The following is a 12,241-nucleotide window of genomic DNA, read 5'->3' as shown; positions in this document are numbered from 1 at the left end:
AAATTGATCTGAGTTGAGTTATATGGCAAGCCAAAAGCCTGAAAGAGTTCAACTGTAAAATACGTAGATAGATACAGTATATGCAAAAAAATATATACAGCTATAACAGACATACAGTAAGAAGCATACACAGCGTACTCTCCGTGTAGTTTATTTTCTATTTCCATCTACTCTATAACCACTTGCAGTGTGGGATCCTCTTGCATCTTCCATCAATATCTATTAGCATAAGCATTATTTATTGGCATTATCTGCATCTGTCACGCTTATTTACATTGTGTAGCTTCCCCAGTCTTCGCTAGTATAAACATGCCAGTGGATTTGACAAATGTGGCTGTGGATTGAATAGCCGCTGATGTTCTGCTTGGCCCAGTGTCTGACTGATGGATCTTGTTCTCTGAGCTTCAGCAATAGAGACATGGTGTTGCCATCGGTCTGGACCCTGGGGTCTTCTAAGCCTCTTGCCTCTGACAGAGACTGAGCACAGAAGAAACCTTTTCAAATTTGAAATTTCAATTTTTAATGTGTCTTATTTCAGATGTTAGCTGTGCAGCCTTGACAAATCTATGTGGAACTTTATTTCAGACTGAAGGAAAAACAGAGTGGAAAGAAAATAATTTAGTTCAATAAATTAGCCACAGGCATTGTGTGGTGCAGTTCGCTTGCTGAGCGTTATTATTGGAATTCGTCTAAGTCGTCCAGCAGCTCCTACATGAATTTTATAGAGAATGTTCACAGGTTCACTGAGAATGTTCACTCTCTCTGCCTCATCTCTTTATCTTTGTCGTGATGATGATTAGTTATAAAATTAGGTTTTGTATATATATAAATGAGTTCTGAATATCGCATCATGTTATACATAAGGCGTACAATGTTAGAACTCTTAGCCCATATGAATATACAAAAACGGACATGGCCAATAATTAGAAAATTTTGTGTTTGTAACAAATACTAGATTTGACTATTCCCAGATTACTTGCTGAACAGATTGTCACACTGAATGGACAGGTATTTTTGTATTCTAATACTTCTGATTGTGATTTTGAGTCTGATTGTTCTGTTTCTTTCAGCATGTGGATACATGGTCATTTGATGTGTTTGCACTGAATGATGCAAGTGGAGATCATGCACTAAAATTTATATTTTACGAGCTTCTCACCAGATATGACCTAATTAATCGTTTTAAGGTGAGCTATTGAAGTAATTGTGTTTTCTGTTTTTGTTTTGATAACTATGCTTTGCAGTGTTAGGTCAATCAAAACATAATTAATGAATGAATGTGCTGTATATGTGAACACAGTTATACAGTGAGGGATTTTGTACATTTTCCCACTGACAAAGAAACAGTTTATTTTAACAGTGAGAGACAGAATAATAACAAAGAAAATCCAGAAAAACGCATTTCAAGTTATTAATTGATTTGCATCTTAATAAGAGTGATCCTAATCTCAGCTGGTTACTTGTATAAATGTCAGGGACTAGATTGTAGACCTACACAAGGCTGGAATGGGCTACAAGAAGATTGCCAAGCAGCTTGGTGACAACAGGTGAAAACAGTTGGTGCGATTATTCAAAAATGGAAGAAACACAAAATAACTGTCAATCTTCCTTTGTCTGGGGCTCCTTGCCAGAGAAAGCACATGTACAGGCCTGTCTGAAGTTTGTCAATGAACATCTGAATGATTCAGGGGAGAACTGGGTGAAAGTGTTGTGGTTAGATGAGACAACTCGCCGTGTTTGGAGGAGGAGGACGGCTGCCTCCTTCCCTCAGCCAGGGCATTGGAAATGGGTCATGGATGGGTATTCCAGCATGACAATGATCCAAAATCCCATCGAAAATGTCAGCATCAATACCTTAATGACTTGGAGAGGCTCTGCAAAGAAGAGTGGGACAAAATCCCTCCTGAGATGTGTGCAAACCTCGTGGCCAACTACAAGAAACGTCTGACCTCTGTGATTGCTAACAAGGGTTTTGCCACCGAGTACTAAGTAATGTTTTGAGAAAGGAGTCAAATACTTTTTTCACTTATTTAAATGCAAATCAATTTTTACCTTTTTTAAAATAATCGTTTTTCTGCATTTTTCTGTTGTTTATTCTTTCTCTCACTGTTAAGATAAAGCTACCATTAAAAATATAGACTGATCTTTTTTTTGTCAGTGGGCAAGTTAGCAGGGGATCAAATATTTTTTTCCCTCACTGTATATTTGCTGTAAAAATGTGGCAATAACTTTTTTTTCACAAACATACATTTCATTTTGCTAAAATTCCTCAGATCCCCATCTCTGCACTGGTGTCATTTGTAGAGGCCCTGGAAGTGGGATACAGTAAACACAAAAACCCCTACCATAACCTTGTCCATGCAGCAGATGTCACTCAGACTGTACACTATTTTTTGCTCAAGACAGGCATGGTGGTAGGTAAACCTGAGGGCTTAACGCCTACGGTCGTAGAATTGCATTTACATGTGTTTGTTTGTGTATATGTCTGTTTATATGAGTGTGAAATGCATTAAAATTGACAGTGCAGAATATATTGGGTATGGAAGCAAGCTTCCGTAGGGTAGGCAAAAGAGAATGAATGCTTGGCTCACACCACATTGGTGTGCTCGGGCGCGTATCGATTGGGAGTTAATCTCCCCTGACTTGCTTAGAATGAGGCCTGGCAGTGTTAGAGTCATGGTCATTAACCCCTCAGTGATGTGTGTTGCCATTAAATTGGCATTCAGAAGAATGGTAGTAATGCATGATTCAGTATGATTGCTCATTGTTCTGGGTGTTATACTGTATGAGCAACACATTTATTGTGTAGTAAAAGATTTAAAACTGCAAAGAAATATAAATGTGTTTTTCATTTTTGAAATAAAAAATTTTAATTGTGAAAGTTTAAAATGTCCAATGTGTAACCAGTTTATTTATTCATTCATCTTCACTATCCACTTTTGCCTGGTGAAGGTCATGGTGGATCCAGAGACTATCACAGAAACACTTGTGGGAATTCACCTAATAAAATGGGGGAATAGAGAAATGCAAATTTGCTCATTTTCCTTAGTAATAGCTGAGTAACTTGATTGCATCTGAAAAGATCTACTTAGCTACCTATAAAATGATCATATTAACAGGAGGTCTAGGTATTTTAATTTTGTATAGCTATACAATTCATTCATTCATTCATTCATTCATTCATTCAACTTCTACTGCTTATCCAAACTACTCGGGTCATGGGGAGGCGTCATCAGGCATCAAGGCAGGATATACCCTGGACAGAGTGCCAACCCATGCTAATCAACCTACCATGCATGTCTTTGAACCGTGGAGGAAACCGGTGTATCTGGAGGAAACCCCCGAGGCACGGGGAGAACATGCAAACTCCACACACACAAGGCGGAGGCGGGAATCGAACCCCCAACCCTGGAGGTGTGAGGCAAACGTGCTAACCACTAAGCCCCCCCCCCCCCCCCATTCATTCGATTAACATAATTTTAACAAAATCAAAGATTATTAAAATATTAAATATAACTATTTTAGTGAGCAGGGGTTTTATTAATCAGAGGTTGCATGCTCTCCCCTTCAGTATCTTCTGCCAGTCAAAGACATGTGCTTTAGGCTGATTGGCAACTTTAAATTGTCTGTAGTGTGTGAATGTGTGTGAATGTGTATGTGTAATTGTGACCTGCAATGGGATGCTCCAGTGCCGCCCTTTTGTGCCTTTAGTCCTCTTTAGGATTATACTCCTTAACCCTTTGCAGGAAAAACAGTATCAAAAATGCATGGTTGGATAAATTTATTTTTAAGCATATAATTAAATATGAACATTCATATATTTCATGTTAAACCTTATAACCTTATAATGTCTTTTAATTGAACGACTCTTTACTTAAACATACAATATTATGACCAGATATGAAAATGTGGGTTGTAATATGAGTAAATAAGAAATTTGTAAAACATTTGCATGTCATTTTGTTATTTTAGTGAGAGTATTCAAGTAAAGCAGAAAAACAATTATTAAGTCACAGCTTCGTGATCATATTACATTGACATTGGGGGTATTTCTATTATAGAAGCACACTCCCTGTTCTTCCTGAGTTCTTTTCTCTTTTTTGCAGCACTGGCTGACAGAATTAGAAATCTTTGCAATGATATTTGCAGCATCAATACATGATTATGAACACACCGGGACGACTAACAATTTCCACATACAAACAAGGTATCCAGTGTAATTTTTGGAAAGATCTTATTAGTCCTAAAATGTGAATGGTCCAGCCCATATTATGTTTTATGTATTTCATTAGATCAGACACTGCAATATTGTACAATGACCGTGCAGTGCAGGAGAACCATCACGTGAGTTCTGCTTATCGACTCTTACAGGAGGACGATGAAATGAATATTCTCTATAACTTATCAAAAGATGACTGGAGGTACGGGATGAGAATTAATCAACATTAATTAAATATAAGTACTATTGTGTATGTGTGTATGTGTTAAAGCTGCTATTTCACTTTTTTATTATCTCTTTGTCTTTAGAGAGTTCCGAACACTGGTAGTTGAGATGGTTTTGGCCACAGACATGTCCTGTCACTTCCAGCAGGTCAAAGCCATGAAGAACTTCCTTCAGCAGCCAGAGGCGTGAGTGTGTTACCCTTTCACAGAACTACATATAAAAAAGCTATCCAAGCTAAATGATGAGAAAACATTTAGATGATTCATTCTGGCTGCGGTCTATAGGATTGACAAACCAAAGGCTTTATCACTGTTACTACACACTGCGGACATCAGCCACCCTGCCAAAAAGTGGGATTTGCATCACCGCTGGACCACATCTCTGCTGGAGGAGTTTTTCCGACAGGTTTGTTCCCTCCTCTACACATGCCAAACATTCCATTCATCTTCATTAAGGTTTGAAAGAAATTTGTTCTTGCCGCTTTGTGGTTATTTCTAGTGTGACAACACTACTATTAGCCATAGTTGTTAGTTCGATTAATGACTACAGTGTGTGTGTGAAACCAAATGTTTACCCATCTTAAATGCCTTAGGGGGCAGTGTGAAACACCTGGATACATATTTGTGTATGTGCGCACACATAACATGATCTTATAAGTATCCAATAGCGACACAGTGTTTAGAAAAAAATATTGCTGTCATACAGCCATCATCCAATTGATTTATTATTGCCTATGCATACACTGGATTACATAAATGCAGTATTTAGCTGCTAAAATCTGTGCTACAGTTATTCTATTTTTTAATACTGAGAATAGCCCTCTTGCATTTTGTTCTACCTTGGTGAATGCATTTGTCTTACATAATGCTACAGACGTCCATCACATGCATTTGTTAGTAATCCTCATATGTATTCATAGCAAGAATTTAGTTAGTTAGTTATTCCTTGCATGCAGATGATCAACTCCTGTATAGATGAAAGTTTTCTATTCACAGTACCAGTTATTTGTCTCAACTAAGGAGCGTTTTATTCTCTTGATGGTGAGAGTAATGCTATTTTACTGTTATAGTGGCTCTCTCTGCATTGCTTAGTACATGTTTGCCAACACTGAGCACAGTACAGTGGTGTTCCCTTGGCAAACATTTCTAACTAATATTTATTACTCATTTGCTTACTCTATTTACCATTAAGTGGAATTAGTGCAGCATTATTGCTTATTTTCTCCAGCTGAGACAATTCCTGCATCTTATTTTGCCCCAGTTAAGATTTCCACCAACTAACTGGCTGCAGAGCTTATAGCAAACATGGCAGAGAAGTTCAAACTTAATATACTACATGCTATTAATTACTGATTCAGTTATTATATTCAGTGAGCAGATTGTAGCCTTATGTCAGTTCCAGCCTTAGCATTTCTTCTACATTTTCTGCTTCGAGGCTGGTGAAGGTTTTGGTTTTGCATGGTTGCTGTGGTACTCATTCAAAATTATTTTAAAGGGGAAGAACTTTGAAAAAACATCCACTTCCTCAATACATGTAGGTTGTTTTCTTTCACAGTGGATGAACAAGATACAAGACTTGCTTTCCTGCAGTCAGTGTCACAGTTTCTTCAATCTGCCGATGGCAACTGTGGATGTAAGGGATTTTGATTGCCACTTCAGTCCTGGCAGTGGAACCAGAATATGGGGCCAAGCCTCTGTATCAGACTTAGCCAGACTGAAATAAATGGTACCACAATCCAGTGAGGATGTTTGGTCTGGTGCCAGCAGCTGCATCAGTTATCCACCTAGGTGTACTAGAACAGCAGGCATTCCTGAGAGTAGGGTGTCACCCTTCACCTGAACCAAAGGACATGACAGGCAGTAATGTACACTTGATTACCAGCCAAAGCATGGCGTGCAAGTTGTAACAGCAAGAGTCCAGGTGAGAGTGGTGTCCCACTGAATCTCTGCAGACATCTTCCTCGCAGATTGCAGAGTGGCTTCAAGGTTGTCTGTCTTTTTCTTTTTGCTATATGACATCATATGAACATATGACGTCATATGAACATATGACGTCATATGCTGGTTCACTCAAACAGTGTTCTGGCCAGACAGTTTGCTGGGGCAAGAGTCCCTGACCTATGGCTGAACTCACCTCTTGTTGTATGCCTTTTCTTTCTCTACTCCTGACTTTTCACAAGATTCATCAGTTAGTCTTGCTTGAGCTGGGTTTCCTGAGTTTGCAGACCTGGTCACTGATTTTCCAAATGAGGACTGCATTCCATTTCTACACTGATTTACCCAAATTATTCTTATATCTATTCTTGTATTCATCATATGAGCTAGGTCTTTGGCTTTTTCAGGGACTGTAAAAACATTCGCATCCAAGCTAACTGTATGTGGCAGCCGGAGGATTATTTCTACTTTTCTGATGGGAACAAGGCACCTTCACCGTCCACAGTCCCCTGGAAACACAGTTGTAATTAAACCAAACCAAACAGTTTCCCAACAACGTCTGTAAGATTCCCATATGTCAATGCAAAGGAGGCATTAATCTAATTCGGAGAGCAAATACATCCTCATTTCCATTCAGCAAACATAATCCCTTTCCACTGTGGAATAATACTCCTCTTACTTAATATTCACTAGGTCCTCACTTCTAGGAACATTAGCTTCATCTGATCTATGCTTACCTTCAATTAATGAAGTGATTGACCAAAATAATTGTTACATTGGAATCAGAACACCTGCATATTCTCTAAGCCCATTAACAACTCTGACAACATTAATACTTTAATGTTTTTAATGATGTTTTTTAAAGAGTCTTTTTATAATATTTAGTACTGAAATTACTTTATTTCTATGTTCCAGCACAGCAAAGTTTTTTGTTTAACTATCTTCATTTTTTTGAAGTGTAAAATAGAAGCTATTTGAAATTATTAGCTAAAAGGGAAAAGGAAGAAACTACCATTTTACTATTAAATACTGTTTTCTTAGGTACTATTTCAGCATTGTTGTATTATCATGGTAGTTATTGCTTATTGCTTAGTTATTGCTTGCATTTTTTTTAATAAAAATTATTATATATATAAGCCAAGTCTTTATCCCACTCATTTACAAACAATTGCCCACACCATGCTCACAGAAGTATAATTACTGTTTTATCAACATTTCCTCTGCATCTAAGTGGACTCATGTCTTTGTAATTGAGTTTGATGACTGCTCCATATGCGTGCTGATGTAGTAAATCAATAAGGCATTTCAATGCTGCTCTTAAGAGCATAAAAAGTATCCCTGAGATGTTCTAAGGTAATATTTAATAAGTCTTTACCGCAAATTATAATAGCAATGACAGGAGCAAATGAAATTGTGCAACAGGTCAGATTAGGTAAAAAAATAAAACGTTCTCTCAAACCTGCCAGCTACTGTACTCTCCATTTCCTGAAATTAAGTGATAGTGTGCAGTGAAGAGATATGTCAGCAAAATTATTTTATATTGCAGTCTTACAGATATTAAGCAATTTATTCCCCAGATTGATAATTGGGGTGTTCATTTATATTTGAAATGATATGGGAAAATTGTACCCAAAATAATTAAACAAATACACCAGGATTAATAGGCCAGGATTAATATCCAAGGTAAAAAGTTATTATTTTAGATTATTATTGATTTCCTCCTCTACCTCTTGTTTTTTTCATACTGTGTTTTTGTCCAGGAAAAAAGTAATTGGTTATACAGATATAGGCAAAAAAATTTAGGAAGTCCTTAACTCCGCAATTTGCCCACCTATGCTACGTCATTTACTCATAAATTGATTGTTTCATTTCACCCATGTGCAAACCTGTTCCTTCCTCCAGACAGCTTATGTTGGTCTGCTTGTGTTTTTATTGTTTCTTCTTACTTTTCTTTTACTGTTTTGTTTCTGTTGGTCATACTGAGACTATTTATCTCTGCTGTTTGCTTTTCTAAACTTTGTACTTATTTCATACAAGATACAAGTACAAAGCAGTATAAAATTCATAACACAAATAATTTATTGAGCTATATTCGCTATACACTGGAATATAGAATAAAACCACCAAGTTCTGCTTAATAATCACATTTACAAGAACTTCTCCAGATGTTCAATTTATAATAATCACAATCTGTGAACATCATAATGAAAATATAAATGGCATATTTTCCAGGGGGATAAAGAGGTAGAACTTGGCCTTGCTTTTTCTCCTCTTTGTGACCGTAAGTCCACCATGGTGCCGCAGTCTCAGATTGGTGAGTATTGGTTGTACTGTATGTCTGCTCTTCTTTCTATTGTAGTACAATAACAACTGGAATCAGGGCCATGTATTTGTTTTTTTGTTTTTTACCAACCTTCAGGCTTTATTGACTTCATTGTGGAGCCCACATTCACTGTGCTGTCAGACATGACAGAGAAAATAATGACTCCGCTCATTGACGAGGCATCACGCTCAGGGCTGGCAGGCTTCAGACGTTCCAGGTAAGCTAGTGTAGTTACACATAAAGCTAAATCATTTGTCCATCAGATCCCCTGAACCTATGTGCTTAAGGAAAAGGACAAATGAGTATGGACTGATGTACTCTGCTACATATTTTTGCTTTATATGGTCATGTTTGACAAGTGGTAATGAAGACTTCACTAGCCTAGGGCTAAAATGCAGTAATTGTATAAGTGTGTGTACACAAGGACAGCACCTACACTGGGCTGAGGAACAGAACTGTCATACTTAATTAAGGATGTAACTGTTCTTGTCTGAGTTATTAATCATCACACATATACCACATGCTGAGTATAAGTCAATTTTATTAACGTTCATGTACACACAGCCCATGAAAAGCTGCCAGTGTAGAAAATTAGACACACCTATATGTTTGAATGCTATCAATATTCAATATTAAAAATATAACAGTGCGATATCATTGCTTTTTATCTTCAAAGAACAACTTTAACATGTTTAATGGTTTTTTTACATTTTTATTACATTTTCTTTACTTGAATTTAGGTACTTAAGTGCATAAGATAATATGCTTGGCAGTAAACATGCTTGGATCTATGAAGGAGTAATTAAGGGGTACAAGACAGGAAAAAAGCTGAGGAGGTTAGACAAGGACAATTTTATCACCTTTTATTACCTGCACCTGGAGACCAATAGGAAGACTCCTGGAATAACAAAACATTTTTAAAAATACAGATAGCACAGAAAGTGTTTATGTAAAATATGTTATAAGAAAAAAATCCTGAGGTTAGGGAGAAAGGTAAGAAGAAAGACTTTCTCTGTCTTCTTCATAGTTCATTTTCTCTAAATCTTATCTCTGTTATTTTTTATCTAGCAGCATTTTCTCCACATTTCATTCAGATTTTCTTGCTTATCTTGGAAATTAACACTTCAGATTTAGAGCTTTTTCCCATTTGCCTATTTCTCTGTTTGAAATAATAGCACATTTCTACATACCTGATCTAGTGATCTAGTGGTCTCCCTGAATTCCAACGCTGAATGATTAAAGGTCCAAGAAAATCATGCAAAGGGCTGTAAACAAAGTTACACTTTACCTGAATAGCTGTGTAAAAAGGTTAACAACACCAGGCCTCTCCCAGCAAGTATTATAAAGTACCACCACACCACTGTGAGACAGTCTCACTGCACTGATGACCCACAGCCATGTCAACAGCATCATAATGAGCAACTATAGTTCTCTGCCTTTAAGATGACACATTCTTAGCATGTTATTTAAGTACTTAAATTTATCAGAATATTTAAAACATACTTAGACATAGTTCATACTATTTTAAATACTATAAAGTGCATTTTCTTAGATTTATTTTCCACTAGTGTCTGTGTGTCTCTGCCTTCCTAGTTGTATGTGACTTGTGTGACATTGATAGTTTAGCTGGATGAAGAAGCTTATGTATTACATGGATGTTTGTGAGTAGTTTATCACCATCCCTGTAATTTTACTGTATTCTATGCACACAAACCTCTATAGGCTTCTCCATTGTCCCTCATTAAATGTTCCCTTTCAGCCCTGTATCTTCCAGTTAAACTGCTTAATGATGCAGTTTGTAATTGAGAGCTTTTTGTTAAAGAACTTTTTGCTGACTGCAATTGCAGTGAAAACACTGATAAGCTTCCCCTTCACTTCACATGAGCCCACCTTCTCAATTTCCTTCAACAGAAAAGTGGGCAGAGTTGAGCAAATCAGTCATAGATACTTTTGATATAATTATTAGAGGTCTAGAAACACTTTTTAAACAGCCAGTACAAAAGGTTTATTTTGTGTGAAACTATCTATATTTACAGCCTGAATAACATCCCATCTGATGGCAAGCGGGCCAATGTGAAGAGCACTGGCTCAGAGAGCAGCACTGCTCACAACTGCTCCCTACTTAGCGTTGACATCAAGAGTTTCAAGGCTACCTGGAATGATGAAGTGCATCAGAACAGAGAGAAGTGGAAAACCCAGGCAGCCAAAGGTGCCTACATCTGCTGGGTTTAACATGCCAGAAACCTTTTAACAGCATTGTTTTACATTAGACATTGATACATTATTTAGCATAACAATGTTCATATCAAATTGAGTTTACATGTATCGTTTAATGTTTTTGTATACATGTAGAGGAAAAGGCTAAAAAGGAGGATGAAGAGATGATTAATGAGAAAGAGGCTGATGGGAAACAGGACCTGAGTGAAGAGAAAACAGACACCACACCGGACAAAGACAAGACTGAAAAAGACCCAAAAGAAAAATCACCCAACAAAGACAAGAAAGATTTATCATTGACAGAACGCATCAAAGTCAGCAAACAGAGGGACACAAAACCAGAGCCATCAGACTCCACCAAGGCCAAAGTGGATAAGAAAGAGCCTACAGAACAGCAGCCCAAAGAGGTGGAGGGCAATAAGGACCCTGGGGGAGTGAATGGAGCAAAACTGGAGGCTGCTAATGAGCAGGTGAATGCAAAAGAGCCGGACCCCAGCAGTGATACAGACAATAGCCAGCACGTTCAAAACGGTACGTGTAGAAAATATCATGCAACTAAAACATCTTGTGTATCAATGGCAACTATTTATCCATTTTGTGTACACTCTTTATAACACAAGTAAAAAAAATACAGGATTCTAAAGGCACATGGTTGGTGTTGTTAGAGGTGTTCTCTGCTTGGATGTCCACTGTCTCCCAGGGTAAGAGGTAGGTATACAGCAAGATTCTTTTCTGTTGTGGCACCGAGGTGGTGAAATGAACTTCCCCCAGATGTTCAAACAACGGTGAAGACCTACCTCTTCCTGAAATACTTGGACTAGCAATTTTCCCTTGTTTGTTATGTGTATGTTAAAAAAAAAAACCCTGAACAGAGTGTTTGGTTGATCTTCTCCTAAGTCTGCAACCAGTGGTAATGTATTCCACTAACTTAAGGACTTCTGTACCTCGCTCTGGATAAGGGCGTCTGTCAAATGCCATAACTGTAAGTGTAAATGTACAAATAACAGGTGTAACTCACCAAGGGTGGTATGAGTAGTACACTGTATAAACAAGTAACTGGATTTTTATCTGAATGTCAGGGGAAGAGCTGGACTTACCCGACAGTGACGACTGTGACACAAAGAGCTTGGATGGTAACTCTAGCATTTCCTTTACCCCACCCATGAGTCAGTATCACTCAGATTCTTCATTACATCACACTTCCTCATGGCCATTGAGGCAGCCACTATTTAGATATTTCACTTGATGTCTCATCTACACAAAATAAAGTATGTGGTTGTGTGCTTCGTGTGCTGTTGTTTGTGACAAGTTGAGCTTGGCCAT

At 37.6% G+C, this 12,241-nt stretch overlaps 1 protein-coding gene across 9 annotated transcripts in view; it reads left to right on the top strand.

The window, feature by feature from the left end:
- Positions 1–12,241, top strand: part of pde1ca (phosphodiesterase 1C, calmodulin-dependent a) — a 60,443-nt gene that overhangs the window by 43,538 nt on the left and 4,664 nt on the right. For 3 of the 9 annotated variants that reach the window (XM_047811582.1, XM_047811581.1, XM_027149548.2), the window contains 11 exons: positions 1,071–1,187; positions 2,274–2,414; positions 4,107–4,207; positions 4,293–4,421; positions 4,528–4,629; positions 4,729–4,849; positions 8,611–8,692; positions 8,798–8,918; positions 10,738–10,910; positions 11,054–11,449; positions 11,998–12,201. In XM_047811582.1, the coding sequence (XP_047667538.1) occupies positions 1,071–1,187; positions 2,274–2,414; positions 4,107–4,207; positions 4,293–4,421; positions 4,528–4,629; positions 4,729–4,849; positions 8,611–8,692; positions 8,798–8,918; positions 10,738–10,910; positions 11,054–11,449; positions 11,998–12,164 (1,650 nt within the window). In that variant the 3' untranslated portion in view covers positions 12,165–12,201. Of the gene's footprint in view, positions 1–1,070; positions 1,188–2,273; positions 2,415–4,106; positions 4,208–4,292; positions 4,422–4,527; positions 4,630–4,728; positions 4,850–8,610; positions 8,693–8,797; positions 8,919–10,737; positions 10,911–11,053; positions 11,450–11,552; positions 12,202–12,241 lie in introns of those variants that run through there. The other 6 variants (XM_047811583.1, XM_027149549.2, XM_027149551.2 and 3 more) reach the window with 3 other exon arrangements.

This window comes from Tachysurus fulvidraco, chromosome 3 (genome assembly GCF_022655615.1).
Source record: "Tachysurus fulvidraco isolate hzauxx_2018 chromosome 3, HZAU_PFXX_2.0, whole genome shotgun sequence".
Taxonomy (NCBI): domain Eukaryota; kingdom Metazoa; phylum Chordata; class Actinopteri; order Siluriformes; family Bagridae; genus Tachysurus; species Tachysurus fulvidraco.
This window is presented reverse-complemented; position numbering and strand designations above follow the sequence as displayed.